Source organism: Mustelus asterias, chromosome 9 (genome assembly GCF_964213995.1).
Source record: "Mustelus asterias chromosome 9, sMusAst1.hap1.1, whole genome shotgun sequence".
Lineage (NCBI taxonomy): Eukaryota > Metazoa > Chordata > Chondrichthyes > Carcharhiniformes > Triakidae > Mustelus > Mustelus asterias.
The window spans coordinates 92,216,278-92,242,677 of record NC_135809.1 but is presented as its reverse complement, the minus strand read 5'-3'; the positions used below and the strand labels follow the sequence as shown (position 1 = coordinate 92,242,677).

Genomic DNA, 26,400 nt, shown 5'->3' with positions numbered 1-26,400 from the left:
GGGGTGCCCCATTCAATGATGGGTTAATGAAGGGGCGTGACCCAGTCGATGATGAGTTAGAGGGAGGGGGTGTGACCCAGTCAATGATGGGTTGGGTTGCGTTGGTAGATCCAGTCGATGGGGTGTTAATGAGGGAGGCAATACCGTTGAGTTCGAACAGACTGATGCAAACATCACAGACCTGCTCTTAATCCAAAGGCGCATTTAATTCCTCCTCTTTTTCTAACTTCCTGTTTCAGTCTTCTAGCGATCATTATAAGTTGTTGCTGAATTCCAGATGATATCCTGCCAAAAGTCTGTGCTGTAAATCACACTCACTGAGCAAGCACTAACCCCTTTCCCTTAGAACCAGATGATAAAGAGAACTTTCAATCTACTTCCTGGGCTGGAGGTGAATGGTCAGGGGCTATAATCCACCCCTTCTCCCCAACACACCCCCCCCCCATAAATCCCCTACACCATTTCCCCCTCCATAACCCCACCTCATCACCCTAATGCCCCCTCTGCAAAACCCACCTCAACGCACCCCTCACCCCACCAATCGCCCCCATAAACCCAACCCACCACTCCATCTTCCCCCCTCCATAAACTGACCCCACACCTCCCCGAAAATCCTTTCTATCTTGAGATCAAGAGAAATAAATGACTATACAAAGAGAATTCTTTCAGACAGTGACAGTGGGTAACAGGGCTTTCAGAGCACAAGGCGGCAAAAGTACCTGATGCTCCTGCATCGACGATGGCTGGGTGAGATGCTCATACGGTTCAGGTGTGACATAAATCGCCCTCCCAGGTACAATGCACAGCAGCAGAGAGAGGAGAGTGGGAACTCCTGCCTTCAGGAGCACCATGAAAAACCAGTGTTAGTAAGAGTTAGAGTATTAGAACAGAGAGAGACAGGGAATTGACCAAAAGACCAGAGACAAGACAAGACAGGCTAACACCAGAACCACTTCATTGACAATTCAACTCACTGTGCCTGTAAAAGTGAGCATTGGGGGAGGGTGAAAGGTGGGTATTAGAGTAAAGCGAGAATGCAGGAACTTTAACCACCAAATACATGGGATAAGGAATCCACAGGCCCAGGCTGGTGTGCAAATTCAGTTTTTTAAATTCGGTTTTACACCCATTCTTTTGTTCCAAGTCCATCAAACACTGTTCCCTCAGATAAAACGGCAAATATCTTCCAAACAACAACACCCTTGTGCCCATTTGTATAAAGATGCTTTGTGAACTTTGACCCTGGCCTGCTTTTTGCCAAAGGTCTCCCCGTAGAATATCAAGTTTTTGTTGGTTTAATAATCACAACACGATTAGATCGACCGAGTACGGAGCCGTGTGAATTCAGCTTTGCTAGCTGCAGTGCCGTTATAGTATTACCATAGGGCGATAGGGCTCCAGCTCCATCCATTTCTACAACCCTGCAATAGTCAATGTTAGTTATTTTTTCATTGTTTCTTTCCTGGGATGTGGGCAGCGCTGGCTGGGTCAACATTTATTGCCCCATCCCCAATTGTCCTTGAACTGAGTGGCTTGTTAGGCCATTTCGGAGGACAGTTAAGAGTCAAGCACATTGCTGAGCGTTTAGAGTCACAGGTAGGTCAGACCAGGTAAGGATGACAGATTTCCTTCCATCAAAGAGACATCAGTGAGTCAGATGGGGGGGGGGGTTTTAGGCTACAATGTGACTAGCTTTCAATTCCTAATTTTATTAATTGAATTTAAACTGCAACAGTTGCCGTGGTAGGATTTGAACTTGCGTCCCCACAGCATTCACCTGGACCTCGGAATGACTATGTCAGTGGCATTTCCCCGCCTTGCCACCATCCTCCCCCGGTTTGGCTGACAGTAAACAAGAGAAGATACTGTTCCCACAGAGCAGGGTAACGGAGTGAGCCTCACCTCCACAGGCCCAAGCACTGACCCTAACCCAGGTCCACTCCCCTCCCGCACAAACTTTCGAATAATGCACAGTCATGAGGGAAATCAAATCGTGGGATCAGCCACGGCTTCGTGAGTAGCACTCTTGCCTCTGAGTCACAAGGTTGTGAGTTCAACTCCAGAGACCTGATCCCAAGTACTGAGGGAGTGTTGCACTGTTGGTCTATAATTTGGGCGGCACGGTGACAGTGGTTAACACCGCTGCCTCACAGCGCCATGGACCCAGATTCGATTCCCGGCTTGGGTGACCGTCTGCATGGAGTTTGCACGTTCTCCCTGTATTTGCGTGGGTTTTCTCCAGGTGCTCCAGCTTCCTCCTACAGTCCAATAACGTGCGGGTTAGGTTGATTGGCCATGCTAAATTGCCCCCTAGTTTCAGTGGGATTAGTAGGGTAAATATGTGGGGTTACGGGGATAGGGCCTGGGTGGGATTGTTGTAGGTGCAGGCTTGATGGGCCGAATGGCCTCTTTCTGCACAGTAGGGATTCTATGAAATAATAAAACGGAGGCAAGAGAGATTTTGGAATTTTATTGCGTTCAGGCTGAGGTGGCAGCTACACAAACTATAGAAAGATTTCCACTACATTTTCTGTGTTAGACACCCAAACCCTGCTTGAAACTGGCAGGGGGAGTGGGGGGGGGTGTGGGTGGGTTGGGTTGGGGGCAGTTATAGTTGCCCTGGAAACGTTCTGCTGATTGTCATATCGAACAAGGCACTGAATCAGAACCTCACTTTGAGGATGGTGTTGCTGTACTGGGGCTGAGAATCAGGCAGACAGCGAGCAAGGCAAGCAAGCAAAGAGAAAGGTTTGGGGGGGGGAAAGCAGACAGGCGAGGCACCCCGACCTATTTTTCACACTCACCTCCCTGCCATCCTTGCTGATTGGCTGTAACGGGGTATTCTGTGTCGCCGCCGTGACGATGGCACTGCTCAAGCTTTTGTTGCGACTGTGGCCTTTCTTGAAGACGGCTTTGGAGGGGGTCTGGAGCTGTGGGTGCAGCTCCCTGTTGGGAGAGGATGGTGTTGATGTAATCACAAGGGTTTTCAGTGCAGTGACCTCAGCAAGGAGCACGTCAATCTGAGATGGGGAGAGAAGAGGAGGCAGAGGAATCAACACAACATCCAGTCATCAGCAATATTCTCACATGGCTAAAAACACGCCACGCTTTTCTGGTGAATGTTGCGCTTAAACAAGGTGGGGATGGGGGAATGTTAATACAGAGGATTGGGATATTTTCTATCTCAGATACACAAGGAGTGATTTTAACCCCTCTCTGTCTGATGGAAACTGAGGGGGGGCAGGTTAAAGGTGGGATGTTTTATCATTTGTCCCAAGGATCTCCTGCTAATGTCCTGCTTCTATCCTTTCTTCCATTTCAATTTGCTCTTCCAACCAAATTGAACTCTCCCAATGAACAGATAACGTATTTCTTGAATCCTGATAACTTCACCGATCAGTGCAGACTCGATGGGCCGAATGGCTTCCTTCAGCACTGTGGGGTTTCTATGATTTGCAATTGCTATTTTAACCAATGTCGAGGAAGGTGCTGAGATTTCTCTATCTGTATCACACAGGGAGAGGAGTCGGGGTCAGAGGAGGCCCAAAGATTCTTAAAAACCACTCCCATTACATGTCTACCAACTATACCACCACACCTGTTATCTTCCATCTGCAACTGACCAGGGGCCATTCAGCCCATCATGCCAGTGCCAGCACTTTGGGAAAGAAAGTTATGCTGGTGTTTCCCCAGAACCCAGCAAATGTTTCCCATGCAACTACTTACCAAATTAGCTTTTGGATATGAATCTGCTCCCATCACCCTTTCAGGCAGTACATTCCAGATCAGAATAACTCACTGTGCAAACATAGTTTCCGCGTGCTGCCTTGGGTTCTTTTGACTGTTATGTTCAACCCGTGGCTTTCGCTCACCAAATCATTTGTCACTGGAAACTGTTTCTTTTGATTTACAAAACCTTCCCCAAATTATGAATATCCTTGTCAAATCTTATCAATTTTCTCTGCACTAAAGAGAACAGCCTCCACATAAATAAATTCTTTATCCCCAGTGCCATTCCAATGCCGCTCGCCAGCGCCCTCGAATCTGGCTCCCCGTGCCCTCTTACCCGCTTCCCCAATGCTTTGACAGCTGTCCTAAAGTTTAGTGCCCAGAATATTGAGCCATGCACTAACCAGTTTGTCTAAGGTTTTGCACAGTTTGTTTCCTTTTAAGATTCTACACTTCCATTTATAAACTATCCCTATCCTTATCCCTATTTTTTTTTAAAAGCAGCCTTCTCAACTCCTCCTGCCTCCCTTCAAGTATCTGTACACATACACACCCCAGGACTCCATGTTGTTGCTCCAAATTTTAAAATTGCACCATTTATTTAATATTGCCTCTTCTCACTCTTCCTAAAACTAATTACTTTACACTGCTCTCTGCATCAAATTCCATCGTCCCTCTCGCTGCTCTGGTTACCTCCTCCTGAAGTCTGATACTATTCCCCTCACCACCTGCTACATTTCCACGTTTCATCTGTAATCTTTGATAGATATTTTTTTTTAATGCAGTGATCCCTAAAGGACATCACATCAACCAATCTGGAAAACAACTATTCACTCCAGCTCTCCAACCCTCAGCCAATCTCATAACCCTGCAGCCTCTGTCTCTTTAGAATTTTGCCAAGGCATCTACAAGGGATTGGAGTTTGAGGTCCAGTAAATCATAGAATCAGACAGCACAGAAGAGGCCCGTTGGCCCATCGAGTCTGCACCGACATGCAAGGAACACCTAAACTCCCACCCACCAGCACTTGGCCCATAGCCCTGAATGTTATGATGTGCCAAGTGCCCATCCACGTACATTATAAAGGATCTGAGGCAACCCACCTCTACCGCCCTCCCAGACAGCACATTCCAGACCGTCACCACCCTCTGAGTAAAAACGTTTTTCCTCACATCCCCCTAAACCTCCTGCCCCTCACCTTGAACCTATATCCCCTCATGACTAACTCTTCAACTAAGGGGAACAACTGCTCCTTATCCACTCTGTCCATGCCCCTCATAATCTTGTACACCTTGATCAGGTTGCTCCTCAGTTTTCTCTGCTCCAATGAAAACAACCCAAGCCTATCCAACCCCTCTTCATTACTTAAATATTCCATCCCGGGCAACATCCTGGTGAATCTCCTCTGCACCCCTCCAGTGCGTTCACACCTTTCCTATAATGTGGCGACCAGAACTGCACACAGTACTCTAGCTGTTGCCTCAAAGTTCTATACAACTCCAACATGACCTCCCTGCTTTTGTAATCTATGCCTCGATCAAATACTGCAAAGAAACTTGAAGCTTCTTGACTACACTCAACAGAACTTCAGGACCTACATGTATTACCTCGTTAACAAATACGTGGACAAGCGAGAGGAAACATCTCCTGCTCAGTGACCTATGGTCAACATCTCGGATCAGGGATGACCCTTCCTGAAGCAGTGAAGGTTACCGCAGCTTGACGCTGTCAATCCAGCCCATGAGGCATCTGCCATGCCAAGGAAATTTACAGGACCACACCACGGGGAGTGGTTACCTACCTTCCCTTGTGCTTCCTTGAGTTGCTTCTCAGCTGTGGCCTGTTTAGTGTTTGCTTCCCGCACCATCTTGTGTGCTTCCTGTTCATAAGAAAAGGAACCATTACTGACCGCGAGCGTGGGTCTGGCAAGAAAGGGAGTGGATCAGGGCGCGGTGGAGAACAAGTTCGGATTAATAATGTATTTGTGTCAAGCGCCCAAGAGTCCCAGAAAACACAGACTGGGTCAAAGGTCACACAGCTTCTTGGTCAACAACATAGTCAGGCTCCACTCATCATTGGTTTGGGCCTGTGGTGAATCTAATCTCTCCACTTTCCGAATAGCCGAGTCGAGGAGAACAATTTGATGAATTTAAAAGTTCATAAAGAACAATGGTGGGATCCGGAAGGCCAACAATGACTGAACACACGATTCACAAGCGCAGCCAATGCTGATCATCAGAGTGGTTAAATTTCTGGGAGTCCAATGTGCAATACCTTCCTACAGGCCCATTTCATCCGTTTATCATTTTTGTCGGGAGGATGTGTCAGAATTTTCTTGGGTAACAGCAATCTAAAGGCACTCAGTCGTCTCTTTACACAAACAGTGCTGGACACCATGCATCCAATGCAAGGTCTTTAATTACTTGTGCACAAGGAGAACTCTCTACGGCCAACACGGGATGGCCGGAGCAGTTCCGAGGTTACAGAGAAACAGCTCAGCAGTTTTAGTCAATTACAGCAAATCACGAATGAGAGATTTTTCACATCATTCATCGACATACATATTTGCCAATCAAATCCCAGCTTTTCGCCCTTTCTCATTCGATGAAAAATTGACTTCTGCTAATCCTTCATTTGCATAGCATATCCCCATATCTCGCCTTTGGTATTTGTTCTGGAAAAATCTGGTCTTGCTCACCCTCTGGTGAAGGCCGAAAAAGGAAAATGTTATGGGGCCTATGAAAAAATAGCAGAGACTGATTCCTTTTGAAGGTCAGTGAGCTGATAAATATTTTCCACTACTGTACAGAGAAAGCATGAAATTTTTAATTTGAACACTAATTTCTGCACAATTTAACTTCCAAACTATGAAACTTCAATCTGAACTTTTTAACTTCCACAGATGTAGATTATAGTCACTCACTGGCAACCACCCTCAACCAAACCCACTTGACTGAATCCTCGGGCACCACACGCTTGGGCAGAGTGACCCATGGGTGCCACGCACCTGGTAAGTCAGGATCCCTCAGATACCCACTGCCCAGAGAGGAGGGCGCTCAGGCATCAGCCACCCAGGAATTGGGTGAAGTCTGTCCAACTAATAGTCTGACATCCCGCTGCCGGAAGTTGGCAGTACCTCAAAGAGACTCGCCGTCAGCTCCTCCAGTTCCTGCTCCAACTGCTCCCGCACCTTAGACAGTTTCTCGCATTCTTCATCCTTCAACTTCAGCTCCTGAACAGGGAAGGAAGACACGTCACACAGTCACATCAGCGGGGACCGCCATCCTCCCGACCCCTCACCCCCAACGGCTCAGAGGGCAAATGTATCATCTGGCTCAATGCGGAACCAGAACTGGCTCCAGACTCTAACCCACCCTGTACTAAGTTAGCTTAATACACCCAGGATCAGACAGACAGACAGACAAATCATTCTTATTCACACCAATGGCTTTGGCCTCAAGCTCCAAATCACCATCAGGCACACTGGGCAATAAATATTTGTGTGAATGGATATTGGGGGAGGGGAGGAGTTTTAAATTCATGCGTGGGACATGGGCATCACTGGCTGGCCAGCATTTATTACCCATCCCTAGTTGCCCGAGGGCAGTTGAGAATCAACCACATTGCTGTGGCTCTGGAGTCGCATGTCAGCCAGACCGGGTAAGGACGACAGATTTCCTTCCCTAAAGGACATTAGTGAACCAGATGGGTTTTTCCAACAATCGACAATGGTTTCATGGTCATCAGTAGATTCTTAATTCCAGATATCTTTTACTGAATTCAGATTCCACCATCTGCTGTGGCGAGATTCGAACCCAGGTCCCTAGAACTTTATTAGCTGAGTTTCTGGATTAATAGTCTGGCGATAATACCACTAGGCCATCGCCTTGCCCAGCTTCAGCCACAGTGGGAGTTGTCAGAAATCAATGTCTGGACTCATGGTGAAGAATGGACATGATGACAGGATCCGAGAGCTGTGCCCAGAATGACTTAACAAACGAAGACCGAAGGGAGGAATTTTCATTTGGAAAAGGTGACACGTTAAAAACGAACACGATTAGCATTCTGATCCTGCACAGAGGATCAGCTGTGTTGTTGGCCAGGAAGGTTAAACACATTCTAGCGGGTGCTGCTGTCGATGGAGCTACACTCAAACTGGACTTTCACACTCCAGTTACAAAGTCAAATAGGAAATGGATATTTCACGAGCTCAATTAAAGGCTAACTACAGGTCTTTGGAAGCTTCATCCATTGATTGGTAGTTGTTATTTAACCCTCAGGCTCCGCCCCCCCCCCCCCCCCTCCACCCCTGCCCAACTTCAAGGTTATCAAGCCTAGAAAAAAAAAAGCAGCAGGACTGATTTTCAGTTGTATTTTTATGCTTTTCAAAGGTGATGGTTGATTTATTGGTGAGCAGTTGCTCATTTTAAATCTTTGTGTAACACCTTCAAATCAGATGGGCTGGTCTAAAAACCTTTCGACACATGGTAATGCAGATATAACGTATAGAATTTCTCCACCGCTTTCAGTTTGAAACATTATATGCCCGAGAACAGTACGATGACATTTCCTTCCTCACAAATCGATAACGATATCATAGATCCCCACAGTGCAGAAGGAGGCCATTTGGCCCATCGCATCTGTACCGACAACAATCCCATCTAGGCCCTATCCCAGTAACCCCACATATTTACCCTGCAAATTCCTCTAACCTACGCATATCGGGACACTAAGGGACAATTGAGCATGGCCAATGCACCCAACCAGCACGTCTTTTGGACTGCGGGACGAAACCGGAGCACCCGGAGGAAACCCACGCAGACATTGGGAGAACGTGCAAACTCCACACAGACTATATAGTGGACTTTAAACTCCAAACTCCATCACTCCCACTTTATTCTGTCTAAACATAGAATCTCTACAATACAAAAAGGAGGCCATCCAGCCAACAATTACACCCTATCCCACATATTTACCTTGATAATCCCCCCGAACTAGGGTCAATTTAGCATGTCCTATCAACCTAACCCACACATCTTTGGACTGAGAGGGGAAATCCACGCAGACACAAGGAGAACGTGCAAACTCCACACAGGCAGTGACCCAAGCTGGGAATTGAACTCAGGTCCCTGGCGTTGAGAGGCAGCAGTGCTAACCAGTGTGCCACCCCAGTGCTGGTACTACACTTCTCCCATCTGTCATCTCCATCCACAATGAAATATCGGATTCAGTCACTCCAGTACAAACAGCTGAAGCTCTGCTTTAGGGCGGCATGGTGACTCAGTGGTCAGCACTGCTGTCTCACAGCGCCAAGAACCCGGGTTCAATTCCAGCCTCGGGTCGCTGTGTGTGTGGAGTTTACACGTTCTCCCTGTGTCTGTGGGGGTTTCCTCCGGGTACTCAGGTGTTCCCTCCCACAGTCTGGAAGATGTGCTGGTTAGGGTGCATTGGCCATGCTAAATTCTCCCTCAGTGGACCCGAGCAGGCACCGGAGTGTGGCCACTAGGGGATTTTAACAGTAACTTTATTGCAGTGTTAATGCAAGCCTACTTGGGACACTAATAAATAAACTTCAAACTAAAAATCACACAGGGCTGTGCCCTCTTACCCTCTGCGCCTTCGCCAGCTCTTCCTTTAGCCGCTCCGACCCTTTCTCCCGGATTTCCACGGAGGAACTGCGTAGCCGGGACAGGTGGTAGGCATTGCGAAGCATCTCCTCAGTCATGGGCTCAGAGTTTTCCTGCTGAGGCTTTGCTGCGTGCTGCTCCGAGCCGGCTTCATCATCCACAGGCATCGCTTCCTTCCAGGTACCCAGCACTCGCTTCCCGGCAAAACACTGGCTCCCAGCTGCTGGCTTCTGATCCCTGAGAGAAAGACAAACAGGAACTCATGTAGCCAGGCCATTGGAGCAGGTCCATCCCAGTCTAAACAACACAGCGCTGCGTCAAGGTACAAAAACTACAAACAGATAAGGGGGAAGGCAATGAGAGAGAAATGAAGGAAATGGGTGAGAGAGAAAGAGGCTTAGAGACACAAGGGGAAAAGAACCAGGGGGTAGGGGTTAAAGAGAGCACAATAAAATGGAAGAAATAGACCACGAAACAAAGGTAAAGATCTACACTAGAGAAAGGGAACAAGGGAAAAATAGAGTAAAAGAATAGCAGAAATGTAAAGGGAAACAGGAGAGAAGGACAAAAAAAACAAACTCTACCTAAAAAGATAAATAGAGGGGAGTTGTGGGTCCACACATCAACAAGGACTAACAATTATAGAACAGTGAAGGTAACATTGGCTACAGCCTGTGGCATTTTACTGAAATAAACCCCCCTCCAAAACCAGATCAAGACAGTTCCCATGGTAAACACTAGATGGCGAGCACACACCATATATCCAATGGATATCTGGGGACTTAATCCCCAAAGTTCTTTCTCTCACGCAGACACTGCCTCCTGCTGGAGGTATAATTCTCAGGCACCATCATCCTGACAATAACCCAGTGACCCAGCCATTCTTCTCCCATCTGCACTGACAAACTGCAAGCAATTCCACCACAGGTTTCGTAGCCTTTTAAAGGTCCAAGTAATTGCTCTCCCCACCCCCTGCACTGTCATGTCTCTGGGTCATGATGTGGAGATGCCGGCGTTGGACTGGGGTGAACACAGTAAGAGTTTTAACAACACCAGGTTAAAGTCCAACAGGTTGATTTGGTAGTTTGCTACCAAATAAACCTGTTGGACTTTAACCTGTTGTTGTTAAAACTCTTACTGATTTCTCTGGTTGTCAGACGGTTTACAGCAACATGTAGACTGCACTCCATCTTCCTAATTTCAATACTTCTTACGTAATTATATCCAAAAATAATGGAATATGCCCAGAGATTTAGAAACACAGGTTTAATGACTCACATATGATGCAAATATTCACTGCCAATTTACATGAATTAAGAGAAAGGTCAGGGAATTAAATGGGTTACTGTCAAAACTCATCAACCTTTCCTCCTCCCTCCATCAGTGCTATATGGTAAGGGTGGCACAGTGGTTAACACTGCTACCTCACAGCACCAGGGACCCAGATTCGATTCCCAGCTTGGATCACTGCCTGTACGGAGTCTGCACATTCTCCCCGTAATTGTGAGGGTTTCCTCCGGATGCTTCGGTTTTCTCCCACAGTCCGAAAGACATGCTGATTAGTTGCATTGGCCATGCTAAATTCTCCCTCAGTGTACCAAACAGGCACCGGGGTGTGGCGACTAGAGGAATTTCACAGTAACTTCATTGCAGTGTTAATGTAAGCCGACTTGTGACACTAATAAATAAACTTTCCTTGTCCACTACACAGTGGTCCACTAACTCATTCCTCCCCAGGAAGTTGGTGAATTATTTCTTTCCCTCAATCTATAATCTGCAGGCTTTTTAAACCCAAGCTTGATATCAATCACCCCCGCCCTGAACTGTGATCCACAGGAATATAATCACTGGGGTGGGGGTGGTGGAGGGGGGGGGGGGGGTGCGGTGGTCACAGTCAAGAATCAGCACAGGGATCATTCCACACTGAGCATTGGAGCTGGGAGGACTGCCCGTGGCAACATCAACAGGTCCCAGTCCACTGGTATAACAGCAGTGCAGGAGGCTCAGACCTTTAGTAGCTGCTCTATATTCAGGCTAATAATATCTTATTCAGCTCTCACAGAGACACACTGTTATGCAGGCCACAGAACAGTATATTCCACAGTTCATCTCCCAGATAAATATCCAAATGGAGATTTTGTGTACACACACTCTCTCTCTCTGTTAGTTTGTCTCAGTCAGGGAGGTTTTGGGACACTACAATTGTTCTCACTACACTCAAATCAGCCATAATTCTTATTCATAGAATCCCTACAGTGCAGAGGGGCCATTCGGCCCATTAAGTCTTCACTGACTCTCCGAGTATCTCACCAGGCCCTCTCTCCTGCCCTGTAATCTCACACATTTACCATGGTTAATGCCCCTAACCTAGACATCTTGGGACACCAAGGGGCAATTAAGCAAAGCACCTAACCGGCACATCTTTGGACTGTGGGAGGAAACCGGAGCACCCGGAGGAAACCCAGGCAGACACAGGGAGAACGTTAAAAACTCCCCACAGACAGTGACCCGAGGCTGGAAGTGAACCCGAGTCGCTGGCGCTGTGAGACAGCAGTGCTAACCACGATGCCGCCGTGCCACCCTTATTCCTGCTGACTACATTTCCTTAAACAAAGTGAACATTGAGAATTGGGCTCAGAGTCAGAATCAAACTCAGCAAAAATGTTTTCCGAGCTGGAATCCAGCTGCCTACTGAAAGACTGCTGGTGCTTACAGACTGATTCTACTGCAGAGGGAGGGGGGACACAGAGAGAGAGACGCAATCAAACCAAATGCATGGGAGTTTTTCACCTCAAGCTAAATGGCTGCTCTATGTGAGTGATGTGAGCAACTTTCACACACACACTCCCATTTTAGGAATAGGACGTGAATGCAAGCAATAGAAAAGACATCAGCCAATGAGTGCAGTCAGCTTCATTGGAGCGGTGACCTTGTCTTTTCTGACTCGCACATCAGTTAGCCAAAAGTACAAATGGGTCAAAAGATGGAGCAGTCAACATCCCTATAGAGACCAGGCTGGATAAGAAGCAAGGAAACAGGCCAAGGCTTAGAAGAAATAGCTGCTGACAATTCAAAGAGCCTCCAGAGAAAGTACAAAGCAATAGGTATATCTAACCCATCACTTTCACCAGAAGGGAAAGGTAAGGGACCCAAGCACTGTACATTCCAGATTTGCAATCTCGGAAGGTCTGCTATCCTTCTCTCCCCAGGAACTTTGGACATGTATCTGACAGATTTTCCCGTATTGGGAACATTCTCTAATTTGTCAAACAGAAAATAAATCAGGAAAAAGTCCGTGGTTTCAAATACAAAAATGAAGTAGCTGTATGGATTTCAACAAACCTTTTTACAGAAAGCTAACCCCCAGACACATCATGTTAATGCGAGTCAAAATCTTTTCCAGCTACAATTGTCCCAAGAGCGGGGCAACGAGAAAGCAAAATGACTCTGCCATCTGTTCCAGCCGTGGGCCAGGATCTAGCTGATGGGCGAACAGGCTCAAGGGGCTAAATAGCTGAATATGGCTCCCAAGTTCCAAGACAGACAGAAAGTGAAGGATGCCTCAAAGGAAGATCGGTTAGATTGAGGGGTACGTTGATGTAATCATTTAAAATGTATTTTTACATATTTTCAGGAGGGGGCAAGGGCAAATTAATATCAAAAACTAAACCCTGACAACGTTCCCACTAAATGTGAATATATTTTTATCTTTTAGAAGTTGACGAACCCGCTATGCACTTCAAATATTTTCTGGTTTTAAAACATAAATAACCTTTCCATCCCTTCATCAAGGGCTGGATGTTTCTTCATCAACTCCTACAGGAACAGTAAATGAGTCTCTGCTCACCATTCTGACCCTGTCAGGTCATAGTATATGCAAATTGGACCCCAGCAAGTTAGCAATGATATGAAAACAAAAAAATGCTGCATAAACTCTGGAGAGAGGAACAAGAGTTAACATCGAGTCCATTGAGTCTTCTACAAAACTGGAAATGGATAGAGATATAATGATTTGCACCCTGGGGGAAAAAGTGAATGGGAAGTCGATGATAGACCAGAGCCAAGGAGACATTAGCAAAGGTGTCATGGACATGACACAAAGGGGCTGTTAATGGCGCCATTAGAGACTGAAGATTGTCAATAGTGGCAAAGGTAGGATAGCAGAATATGTTAACAGAAAAACAGAGGTCAGTGCTCAGAGGGAGCAACATTGAACACTGAGGACCAGTGACCATGTGGGGGAGGGGTGGGTAGAGTTGGGACAAGCCAGGGGAACCAAATACAAAAAAACAAAAGGCTGGGGTGATCTGCAGGTGTCACCATATTGGAGATTTGCAGCACCATGGGGTGGACACAGGAAGAAGGATAACTTAAAGAGGCCACTTGATAGCTGAAACAAAATCATTTACTGAAGGCCTCACCTTAGCAGTCAGGCTGTAAATGGCCATCCTGCCAATCCCACAGCTGGCAATGAGGTGCTGCTGCTTGGAGTTGGGTGGAGGAAAGGTTTGTATTCCACAGCATTACCCACAAATGGACAACAAACCTGACACCGCTGTGTGCTGCATCTCAAAGACTCAAGAACAGACAGAGGAACATCTCTGTCTAGTTCTGGCTTGGTGGCTGCCCTTGAAATCACAATCACAATACACAAAAGGAGGTGAATTTTCACTGTCGAGCTCGCTTATCTGTAACTTCAGGGGAGCCACCACAGGAATCCCATGTTCATGACATTTCTTCTGGTTTTACACCACTTGCTTGTCAAAGTTCCAGCAGATGAGGAAATCATCGCTCTGTATATACAAACTGAGTTCAGACCATGAGTAATATAGTCGAGAGGCTGCAATAAGTCTTCCTTCTGTTTCAAAAGGCTTAGAATATTTATTTCTGTAAATACAGATTTTATTTATTTACTTGCTTAAATTTTGACTTTATTAAACAAAATCTGGAACAATTTCTGATGCAGCGATCCTCTGCCTGTCTCGCAAAGGCGAGAACAAGAGCGCACCGCCATCTTGGTGACGTTTTTCACATATTTGAACAAAAACTGGCCACAGCTGCCAGGCCACTAATTGTGGAAAGTTACCGCCAGGAAGCGGCCTCCAGGCAGCTGCTGCACTGCCAACACCGTAGGGAGCACGCAAGCGAGTAGCCATTGCTACCCCAAATCGCCCTTCCCCATAATGGCTAGTGCCAGCTACCTGCCCTCCCGTCTCCAATCCCACCCCATCAGTCCACAAAAATCCTGCCCCATCGGTTGAGGGAGGAGGTGGCCCTACACCACATGGTGCCATTGCTCAGATCCTTATGGTCAATGACACCAATGTGCATTTGGCTAGGTGATGTCCCAGGAAGCCTATTGACATTGGCAGACAGGTCTGCAAAGATAAGGCCAGTTGCTTACTGGCTGTTTACTAGCAACCTGACTCTGGTACCTACTGCCCAAGTCATGCCTGATCCTATACAGAAACCATTTTATACAGTATTTGTTATACCTTATTAACAAATCCCATGATTAACTGACTCATTAACAACACAACTTTGTTAGCTAGCTTGAGGGGAACTCTGCCCCATCTCCACCCTATGATGGGATGAAGGCGGCCATTTCTACGGTTGTGCATTGCGAGACGTCATCATGCCCCATTCTCAAGAGATGGAACATTTTATACCATCTAAGTAAAGCTGTTTCAGTGCAGTTAGAAGCTAAATTTCAGTTCGACACTGGCCAGCTGGATTTCCCAGGGCTCGGGAAACCTGGCAGCAAAATAGAAGGCAGGAGCTGCCAGGTCAAAAAGACAAGTACATTTTATAGCACTGCTTGTGGGTCAGGAGGAGCTGGAGTGCTTTCCCTCCACCCCACTCAAAGCCCATCCATCCCACAATCTCTCCCCTTCCCGCCTCATTCCCTATTGTCAGTTTGACCCCTCACTATCTTTCCCAATCACCATCCCAACCATTTCCAACTGCAGTCTTCGGTAGCTGGTCACCCAGCCAGTCTCTCTGCTCAGCTGTCAAAAAGGAAATAGTGGAGGGGTGAGGGAAGTAATGTTGATCCTGCCATTAAATTCAGCAGGATCTCAGTGTTCCAGAGCTCTCGCCAGCCTCTGCAAACAAGATGTCCGTCACCAGAGATATCACAGCCCTCGTCCCTCCTGTCAAATGTTTCCTTTCTTTCATTAAATGATCCTGTTCTATTCGAGTCAGCTCCCCAGTAATTGAGCCGAGAATCAATGGTTATAAAAAGGTACAAACTTTATTTGAAATGCTTGCCTTCAGCAGGAACCTCATCTATCCAGAATGTGGAATCCTGAACAGGAAATGAGGTCAGGTCAGGTCAACCATGAACCACTGATTGACAAGGAAGGAAGGACGAGGGTCAGGATAACAGCAAAGGGTAAGAGCAGTGAAAAATAAAGGAGGAAAGACTGGGAATGTGAGTGTCAAAGAATTTGGAATAGTGGAAGGTTCGCCTTCATAAAGAATAAAAACTCAGTATTATCCTACAAACTGCTCTGGAAATGGATTACTCAAACTTGCTTTGCCTTATAAATCTGTCACATTATCTCCATTTGTATTCTACAAAAGAGGCTGAAATAATTTACTCCATCGTCGAGACATTCAACTGAAGGAAAATGCAATATCTTCAGTGATCAAATGTCACATGATCAAACCTCCAGTAATACGTCCAAAGCTGTCATCTCCAACCCAGGAGCTGGGCTTGTAACGATTTACCCAGAATTTGTTCACTTCATATCATGAATCACAAGTGGTATTTAAGCAGAATATGTCCAACCAGTTCATTGATGCTTGGGCGGGGGAGTCACTGACGTGGAAAGAGCCTTTGGCTTCCTGCCTATCTGGTAGATTCATCTTCAGAAACTTGGAGAGTGGACGGCAGAGAACGCAAAGGAAAGAGCTAACCATTACCAAGGGTTTTGCTCACCTGTACAATGGTACGTTTTGTTGTTTTGTTAGAAGCTGCATCATCAAATAGAAATTCAAAGTAAACTTCATTCTATTTGTTCACGTATGTTTAAGTGTCTTGCAATAGGATTCTGACACACTCCAAACGTGTGGCATATGGTCACCATATTCGCTACACAGTACAAAATATGTGCAAGAGATGGGGGATGGGGTGAATCCTGGAATAATCTCCCTGTTTGAGAGACAGGACCGAGGTGAGCAACAGTGAACTGCACTGTGAGAGCAACTCTGTCAAAGACTTATTTTTAGAAGCAGCAACTGATCATTACACAGGAACCAGTTGTGGTGGAGGAACTAAAATATTACAACACATTTTCACTTCCCCCAATGAGGGCCTTTTTAAAAATCATATAACTCGACAGAACGAGGCGACAAGTTTCAATTAAGGATTGTTTTTCAACTTACTTTCGATGTGTCCACAGATTGTGTGTGGCAGAGTCTGGAACCACACTCTCAGCCACAGGGTCCTAATGTCCATCTGATTAAAATCTCTCACTCGATGACCAGCATCGATACACCACATGTCTGTCACTGATTAGCCACACAGCAAGTGGTGAGCATGTTAAATAAGACTGATGTAAAGTAAACCATTTCCAACTGCAGTCTTCGGTAGCTGGTCACCCAGCCAGTCTCTCTGCTCAGCTGTCAAAAAGGAAATAGTGGAGGGGTGAGGGAAGTAATGTTGATCCTGCCATTAAATTCAGCAGGATCTCAGTGTTCCAGAGCTCTCGCCAGCCTCTGCAAACAAGATGTCCGTCACCAGAGATATCACAGCCCTCGTCCCTCCTGTCAAATGTTTCCTTTCTTTCATTAAATGATCCTGTTCTATTCGAGTCAGCTCCCCAGTAATTGAGCCGAGAATCAATGGTTATAAAAAGGTACAAACTTTATTTGAAATGCTTGCCTTCAGCAGGAACCTCATCTATTCCAAATTCTTTGACACTCACATTCCCAGTCTTTCCTCCTTTATTTTTCACTGCTCTTACCCTTTGCTGTTATCCTGACCCTCGTCCTTCCTTCCTTGTCAATCAGTGGTTCATGGTTGACCTGACCTGACCTCATTTCCTGTTCAGGATTCCACATTCTGGATAGATGAGGTTCCTGCTGAAGGCAAGTGGTGTTTATCTGTCTTAGAACCAAGTCCCATGACTGGGGTCCAAGATAGACTGTAGACATACTCTAGTATCTGCTGAATACTAGTTTATTAGTACAACATTTAAAACAGTAAGAAATCTCACAACATCAGGTTAAAGTCCAACAGGTTTATTTGGAATCACGAGCTTTCGGAGTGCTGTTCCTTCATTAGGCTCCACTCACCTGATGAAGGAGTAGAGCTCCAAAAGCTCGTGATTGCAAATTTACCAGTTGGACTTTAACCTGGTGTTCTTACTGTGCCCACCCCAGTCCAACGCCAGCATCTCCACATCATAAACATCTAAACGGGTTAACTCCTAGACACCATTCCAACCCCTCTATCATATATCAGCATATCCCATCGGTTAACCTTTTGTACTACAGTCACCAGGGAACAAGGGGTGTTGTTGCAATGATCCTTGGTTTCAGCGGTCAAGGCCCCAAATGCTGGGAAATCTTTCCCAAATCTCTCCATTGCTGATTCTGCCTTTAAAACTCTTTGATCAAGGGCTTGGGTATCTAACCCAATATCTTCCTGTGGCTCAGTTTTATTTATTAATTTGCCTTGGGACATATAAGGCACTATATAAACGCAAGTTGTTGCTATGTATATTGTGGGATGCTGCATATGTCTAGATATCAGGCATCAAAGGGATATGGTAGAGATTGGCAATGCTGAACCTGACTGAATATTCAATACAGTCTCAAAATTTGCAGGTTAGAAGCTTTTTCAAATGAGGATCAGTTCAGGGCTCATTGACACCGAGCTCCACAGGTTACAACTTTGGAACAAAACTAAATTTTTCTTCAAGATGCTTAATCAAAGATTATAAATATCCCTGGGCATTTTAGAACACAAATGTTCAATTATTGAGAAAGAAAAATAAAAGATCATAGAGAGAGCACACAAGAGAGAGACTTCAGTTACCAAAGCAGCTAATTTGCGTTCATTCTTCTTGTGCCTTTACAATGTGGATGTCCGTGGTGTACTGGTATCATGTGAGCAGGCAGCAAACACTTCGATGGACGTCATGGTGACCAACACAAGTAAGGCTTCAGCTCCATGCATGCCACATTATTGATAATATCAGAGACTGCATGTGACTGCAAAAGACAAGACTCAAGTGCTGCTAATGATAACTCCCATGATCTGCATGGCGAATCGCTAATTGACCTCCCAGTTGTGCTCATTGAATACAGGCTCCCTGGGGATTGGTAATTAGCCCACCAGGGGGAGCGCATACACCCAGCCAAGTCTAAAGCAAGACCCTGAGAGGGTCCATTCACCTTTCAGTCCTGTTGGGACCGGTCATGTTCGCCATAGGCTTGCGGTTATTGTTCATTTTCATTCTATGCAATAAAAGCACGGTTCCTTCACAGCCATCTCCTGGGGTGGGATTCTCCCAAAAAGATTCTAAGTGTCGAATTCGCATAAAAACTGGAGTAACTCCTACTGGTTTTTTCAGCGGGATTTTCAAAATGAATCTCCCACACTCTGTGCACTGCAGAGTGCTCTGACGTGAATCTCATTAAAAATCAGAGGGAGAGGCCTATTCCCGCTGGAGAAGATGGCAACATAGCGCTGAGCGGGTCACTGCGCATGCGCAGTGACAGCAGAGATCGGCGCACGCACAGTAGCCCTGCACTGCCAGCCTCCTGATCGCTGGCCAGCTCCACAGCCCCCCCATCACTGTCCCTCTGATCTACCACCCCCCCCCCCCAAACTGTCCCAATCTTCCCCCCCCCCCCCCCCCCACCCCTGACCGCTCCACCCCACAGTCTTGACTACTCCCACGCCAATGGCCAACCCCAATCGCTGGCTTCCCTCCCTCTGTCATCACCAAGTGCAGAGTGGCAGCGAGACCCCCCACCCAACTACCCCCCCAGAGGCCCCGCCCTGGCTCCCCCCCAATGCCTGGTGGGCAGTGCCAATGTGCTCCCTGGGTATTGGCACTTTGCCCCTTGGGCAGTGCCAGGAGCTAGGCTGGCAATGTCCGGGGCATCCCCCCTTACCCTGATTTCCTGAGGGGCCTCGATGGCCTCCCTTCACTCCAGCGGGGTTGGGCTGCCAACTCCCTGTTACTGGGGAGCTATTGTAAACCCTGCTGGAGCGAAACACTCTTGGCTCGGGGTGGGGCGTCTCCATGTTATATTTAAATTAAGATTTAAATAAAAATACAGTTCCATGCCAATTTCTCGAAGGTATCATAGTTGCTAACACATTAAGTGCGGAGTGGATGATCCACCTTGACCTTCCCGAACAACATAGATGCCAGTCTTCAGCTAATTGGTTTCATTCCAGCAGACAGTGGAGTGCACTATGCACAGCCAAGATGGATCCCACCATCATCCCAGATGTAGTGCTGATGTCCTGTGCTCCAAAACATGCCACATCTTAAGCCATGCTGTTCCAACACAGCCACAACACTGATATCCGGGTGGCAGTTGAAAACTGCCCAGGTATATCCAATCCATAAAAAGCAGGATCAATCCAATCTGGCTAATTAGTGCCCTATCCACTGACTGCCCTCAGCAAAGTGATGGGAGGTGCTAGCAGTGTCATCAAACAGCATTTACTTGGCAATAACCCACTCACTGATACTCAGTTTGGGTTCCACCAGAGCCACTGGGCTCCAGTCAGCCACACAGCCTTGGTCCAAACATGGGCAAAAGAACCAAGTTCCAGGAGATGAGTGACTGCCCTGGACATTAAAGCCACATTTGACCATATGCGGTTTCAGGGAGCTCTAAAAAAACTGCAACCAACGGGAAATCCCTCCACTTGTTGGAGTCAAAACTAAAACAAAAGGAAAATGGTTGTGGTTGTTGAAGATCTATCATCTCAATCCCAGGACATTACACAGCGAAGTGTCCTCGGACCAACCATCTTCAGCTGCTTCAATTATTTTTCTTCTGTAAGGTCTATAGGTTTGTTATCCATAAGGTTCGTCTATGGGCAATAAGTAGTGGGTCTAAATAAGGATGAGGATTCGGCGCAGGTTGAGCGGGTTAAAGGGCCTGTTCCTGTGCTGCATTCTTCTTAGAAGTGGGGATAGAGTCAAAGAGCCATTTATAGCACAGGAGGCCACCATTCAGCAGCTCAGTGCAATCCATTCAGTCCCAATCAATCCCTGGAACCCGGCAGGTTCATTTCCTTCAAGTGCCCACACAATTTTCCTTTGAAATTTTGACCATTGTCGTTCCCGTCACCCTCGTAGAGTTCCAAGTCATGGAAACGCTGGGCTTGTTCTCCTTGGAGCAAAGCAGATGAGATTTTAGTGAACAGGGTTATGGCAGGTTTGGATAAGGTAGTGGCAAGGAAAAATGATTCCCATTCGCTGATTACACAAGAGCCAGGGGGCACAGGTTTAAGGCTTCGGTCAAATGCAATGAATGCAAGAATGTTTAGGCAGTCTTAAAATGCCTTAACAACTCAGATAATAAAGCAGCCCGTGCCTCATGCAGGAAGACCTGGACAATATCCAGGTTTGTACTAAAAAGTTAAATTTAAGTTAATTTATTAGTCACAAGTAAGGCTTACATTAACACTGCAATGAAATTACTGTGAAATTCCCCTAGTCGCCACACTCTGGCACCTGTTCGGGTCAATGCACCTAACCAGCAGACTTTCAGACTGTGGAAGGAAACCAAAGCATCCGGAGGAAACCCATGCAGACACGGGGAGAACATGCAGACTCCACATAGACAGTGACCCAAGCCAGGGATCGAACCCAGGTCCCTGTGAGGCAGTAGTGCTAACCACTGTGCCACCCATAAAAATGGAAAACATCATTCATGCCACACAACTGCCAGAAAATGACAATCTCCAACAGGAGTTAGTCTAACCACCTCCCGTTTGCATTATCATCACTAGGTATCAGTCAGGGTGGGGTTACCATTGATCAGAAACCAAACTGGAGCATCCACTTAAATACTGCGATTACTAGGAGTAGGTCAGAGTCAGCAGGGGATCCTGCGAATAGTGACCCATCTACTGGCTCCAAGGTCTGTCCATCTACACGGCACAAGTCAGGAGTGTGATGGAATACTCAATATTGGGGTGAGTGCAGCTCCAACAACATTTTAGAAGCTCAACTGTGGGTCAAGGAGACAGCTCACCAATACCTTCATAAGAACCATTAGGGATAAGTGATAAGTGCTGGCCTTCCTATGCAGAATCTCCGTATTCCAGGAGCAAATCAAAAAAATATCAAAATTCTAAAATCCCAGACTGATGTCCTTGACGAGATACTGCAATAACATCAACGCGCAAGGACACACACAGTCACCTCCCGAGGCACAGAGGCAGCAAGCTCACACTATCACTGTTTTCTACTCTCTGGCAGCGCTCTCTCCTTTCCCAATGAGTTCTTTAATGATCGCCACTATTCGCACCTTAGGTTTGCTGGCAAGAAGCCAGTGCTCATCAAGTTCCTGCTTCAAGTGCTGCAGTCACTTCAAACCGCGAAGGTGAATTGCAAACAATTTACCGAGAGCTGCAGAGGCTGTGTTGAATTACAGACTGAAATGGATTACCAGCTACTTCAAGCAAGGAAGGTAGATCCCTACCCGCCATCCAAGATCTTCCCATGACGGAATTGCAGGGAAGACCACTGGTGACTGCATAAATCTATGGGTTTTTTAAAAATTAGGTGAGATTCCAGGAATTCTGTTGTGAATATCTTTAGGAATACTGTCCCACTATTGGACTTGAGGAGCACAACACTTGTCTTTTTTCTGATCCTCCGTCTCAGTCCCTCCAATACTTCTCAAGTCAGCGATCCTGAGATTAGATAGTGAATGGAGCTAAGCAATTTCATGCAACGGAATATCACAGATAAGCCGGATGGTCCCAACATCATCTCCATTCACTTTCCAGCCTTTGAAACACAATAGGAAGGGCCTGATTTTCCTGAGTCCAATTGTAATAATCCTATAGCTGTTCCAGATGAGCCTCCCAATCTCTAGCAAATTATTGGATCTCAGCTAGGATAGTGGTAGGGAAGCTACAACTGCATCTCTCAGTTACAGTGGACAAAAATCAACTAGACACCCAGATGGACGCTGAATAAAAAGTTCCCTCTGCATTGTTCCATCAAATACCCCCAGATCAGGTAGTATACAGGCTGTAGCGTCAGCCTGTAACACAATAAATAGCTGTGGCTTCATGATCCACTGCAGGACTTAAGCCTGTGATTCTGAACGGAGAGATTGATTCTGTAGAAAGTTGCTGTCCTTTGGATATTAAGATAAACCCTCAGCAATGATGATCCTGTTTTACTGTTCGAGTTCTCCTGGATTTTGATCAAATTTAACACATAACCAACACCAGTTTACAAATAGGCCAACAGATCAGTGCTATTGATCCCTTACTGAGTGTTACTTACTCAAATGGAAGGGTAATTTTGATGGTTCCTTTAAGGAGGGCATTCCAACCCTCCCAATATTTACTGTATCCAGTACAGATCCAGGAATGCAGCTAGATGTCGCAATCTGGAATGCACTGTTTGAAAGGGTGGATGACGCAGTTCCAATGGTGGTTCCCAAAAGAAAACTGTATATATACTTGAAAAGGAGATATGCACAGTATATGGGGAGAGCAGAGGAGTGGGACTAATTCGATAGTTCTTTCCAAGAGCTAGCGTAGAAGATGGGTCGAATGGCATTCTTCTTTTCTGCATGGTTCTATGGAGTATTAAGAGGATTTTCTTAAAATCTTGCAGCAGCTGGCAAACTAATGTTTATAAATAAAATTAAGCTCGAGAGTGAGAGAAAAACATCTGGGTACTAGCACAGCCAGTTCAGCCTGAATGGAATTAATACTTAGGTCAAATTCAGGCCAGTAATTGTGTGTGGTTCAGGCTAGGAGAGTGAAGTGACTGCAGACAGGTGCCTCAGGGAGGGAGGGAGGAATTTGGTGTGAGGTCTGGGGTTGGTGAATTGTGGCCATTGACTTTCACCATTGATCCCCTGGCCACCTGTAACGTTTTGAAAATGTATATGCAAGTTTCCTCAACCTCTGGGATTTCCTGACTGGAAGCTGCCCATTTTCCACAAGTTAAGAGAAACAAGTCAGAGCCTCCATTTACATCTTGTACAAACAACAGCTGGCGGTTAGGAATGAAAGAGAAATAGAGAGGGGTACCGGCTCAGTTTGCACTTGAAGCTGTGAGGAAAGCCACCCAGAGAGTGCGAGCCAGTTGAGGCTCTAGATTCAGTACGAGCAAATTTCCTGTTCTCTGTTAGAATCTCTCTTTTATTTTGAGAATGCTGCTTTGAACCTTTCCTCTGCCAATCCCTCCCAAGTGCAAATAGCCAAACTACATATTCGCTCCTCCTTATCACGGTCATCCTTTTGCTGTCAAGACCAAGAGTACAATCTGAACTCTAACCCAGTCTAGCCAGAACCTCAAAACCATCAAATCATTCGACTCCCTCGAGTTTTTCTTCTTTCTACAATCCAAGACTTTCAATTTCCAGCGTGTCTTCATCTCGTCTCCCCACTATTCCTTTGGCCCTTTTCACCTGTGATTCTTAAGAAAATAAATCCAACTCTAAACCACATTACTGCATTAAAATGTAGCAGTAGTTAAAGCAATGAATACGAGATCCCTGGTTTAACATGCAATCTGAGCAGAGAGCTAGTCTCAACAACTGATTTGTGTTCCCGCAGCTGGGGTGCAGGGGAAGAGCCAGCCAGAGTTCCAATTTCATGTTGACACAATGCCTCTTTCTAGAGAGTATGCAAATGTAGATTCTAGAAAGTATGCAAATGTCACAAAAGGATTGTGTTTTTCAACAATGATTCGGTTCATAGAACCCTTACAATACAAAAAGAGGCCATTCGGCCCATAGAGTCTACACTGACTCTCAGAGTATCTTACCCAGACCCTTTCCCCCATCCTATCCCTGTAACCCCATACATTTATCCTGGTTAATCCATCTAAACTACACATCTTTGCACACAAAGGGGAAATTTAGTATAGCAAATCCACCCAACCAGCACATCTTTGAACAGTTGAATAGCCAAGTTCACTGTACTTCCCACACACGAGTTAGGTCTTTAATACTTTAAGATTACAGAGAGGGGGGGGTATAACACACATGGGCATGAGACTTATTGGCTGCTATAATTAAAACTTACAGATAACTTTAATTTAATAGATACTTGGAAATGCATTCCAAGCAAAACTGAGGACAACGAGAAGCAAAGAGAGAACTAAAACACCCTGGGGGCTGAAGCTGTGCCTGGCACACAGGCAGATGCTTCTGCTGTCCCCAGATCTATTTCATCTGCTGCAGCAACTATCTTCCATCAGTCTCAAGGACTGTCCACCAACACAGAGGAGGGTGTAAAAATGCTCTGTTTGTGAACAGAATTCCCACTCACCTGAAGAAGGGGCTTGGAGCTCCGAAAGCTTGTGTGGCTTTTGCTACCAAATAAACCTGTTGGACTTTAACCTGGTGTTGTTAAACTTCTTACTGTGTTTACCCCAGTCCAACACCGGCATCTCCACATCATAGAGTACAAGAGCAGGGAGATTATGTTGTAGTTGTACAGAACATTGGTTGGGTCACAGCTGGAATACTGTGCGCAGTTCTGGTCACCTCACTATAGGAAGGATGTGATTGCACCTTCTCTGGGGCAGAGGAGATTCACCAGGATGTTGCCTGGGATGGAGCATTTAAACTATAAAAAGGAGAAACTGGACAGGCTTGGATTGTTTGGGAAGCGGCTGTCCCCCCTGGTTGAGGGGGAAATCATGAGAGGGCATACTTTTATGGTAAGGGGCAGGAGATTCAGAGGGAATTTGAGAAAAGAGTTTTCATTCAGAGGGTGCTGGGAATGTGGAATGCACTGCCTGGGAAGGTAGTGGAGGCTGGAAATCTTACAACCTTTAAAAAGTATTTAAATGAGCATCTGAAACATCATAACATTCAAGAATATGGGACAAGTGCTAGAAAATGGGATTAGTGCAACTTTAGTGGTGGTTATTATCGGTGCAGACTTCATGGGCCGAAGGGCCTTTTCTGCACTGCACGACTATGAATAACAAAATAACCCAAACCACCCAACAGCAGGACTTGGACAACATTCAGTCCAAGGAAACGGCAGAGAACATTCACTCCACGGAAATGCCAGACATTCACCATCTTCCACGAGAAGAAAGCCCCAGCCACCTCACCCTGACCTTCAGAGTACCTCACCTCAGCACCAACATCCAACACATCACGTTCTCTGGATGCTTAACTGGAGGATTCATATCAATCCCACGGCAACAGCGAAGCAGAAGCTGCGACAAGGACATCTCCTGTCCTCTCAAAGGCCCGACCATGATCTAAAAGGTGCAAGTCAGGAATGTGACCAGATGGTAGCTGCTATTAAACATGCAAGGAGCTTATCACCACCCAAGATAAAGTAGTTCCCTTGTCCAGGGCATGCCATTGGACTTATTATTCAGCTATCAACAGCATACTTCAACTGCAATGTATTATCTCTAGGGATTCAACCACACTCCCTATGCCCAAAACAAATGAGCCCCAGTACAGACTACTGGCTATACCCCCTTCAAATCTCTACATTCCAAATTGTTTCCTATCCAAATCAACTCTCCCTCCCTGATACATCCCCTTCTATATATGTCTGACATCTAGGCACGTTCGGATAATTCATAGGTTTGCTGTGTTCTATTTATCTAACCAATTGGTAGCTCCTTCAAAACAATTCAACAAGGCTACAAGATGGTGAAGATCGAGAGACAGGAGGAGAGTGAAGAGGATAGCAAAGAAAAGAGCCGAGTACATTATTGCCATTTGGCCAACCTTCGCAGCCCACGTGGCAAATGCAACTTATTTGTCATTCATATTAATAATTTGGATGAGAATATAGGGGGCATGGTTAGTAAGTTTGCAGATGACACCAAGA

General features: G+C 46.0%; 1 protein-coding gene across 11 annotated transcripts in view; it reads right to left on the bottom strand.

Moving 5' to 3' along the window:
- rab3il1 (RAB3A interacting protein (rabin3)-like 1) overlaps positions 1–26,400 on the bottom strand; it is a 62,598-nt gene that overhangs the window by 17,635 nt on the left and 18,563 nt on the right. For all 11 annotated transcript variants that reach the window (XM_078220572.1, XM_078220578.1, XM_078220575.1 and 8 more), the window contains 4 exons: positions 9,338–9,593; positions 6,866–6,961; positions 5,531–5,608; positions 2,805–3,020 (listed from right to left, as the gene is read on the bottom strand). In XM_078220572.1, coding sequence (XP_078076698.1) covers positions 2,805–3,020; positions 5,531–5,608; positions 6,866–6,961; positions 9,338–9,523 — 576 coding nt within the window. In that variant the 5' untranslated portion in view covers positions 9,524–9,593. The remainder of the gene's footprint in view (positions 1–2,804; positions 3,021–5,530; positions 5,609–6,865; positions 6,962–9,337; positions 9,594–26,400) is intronic.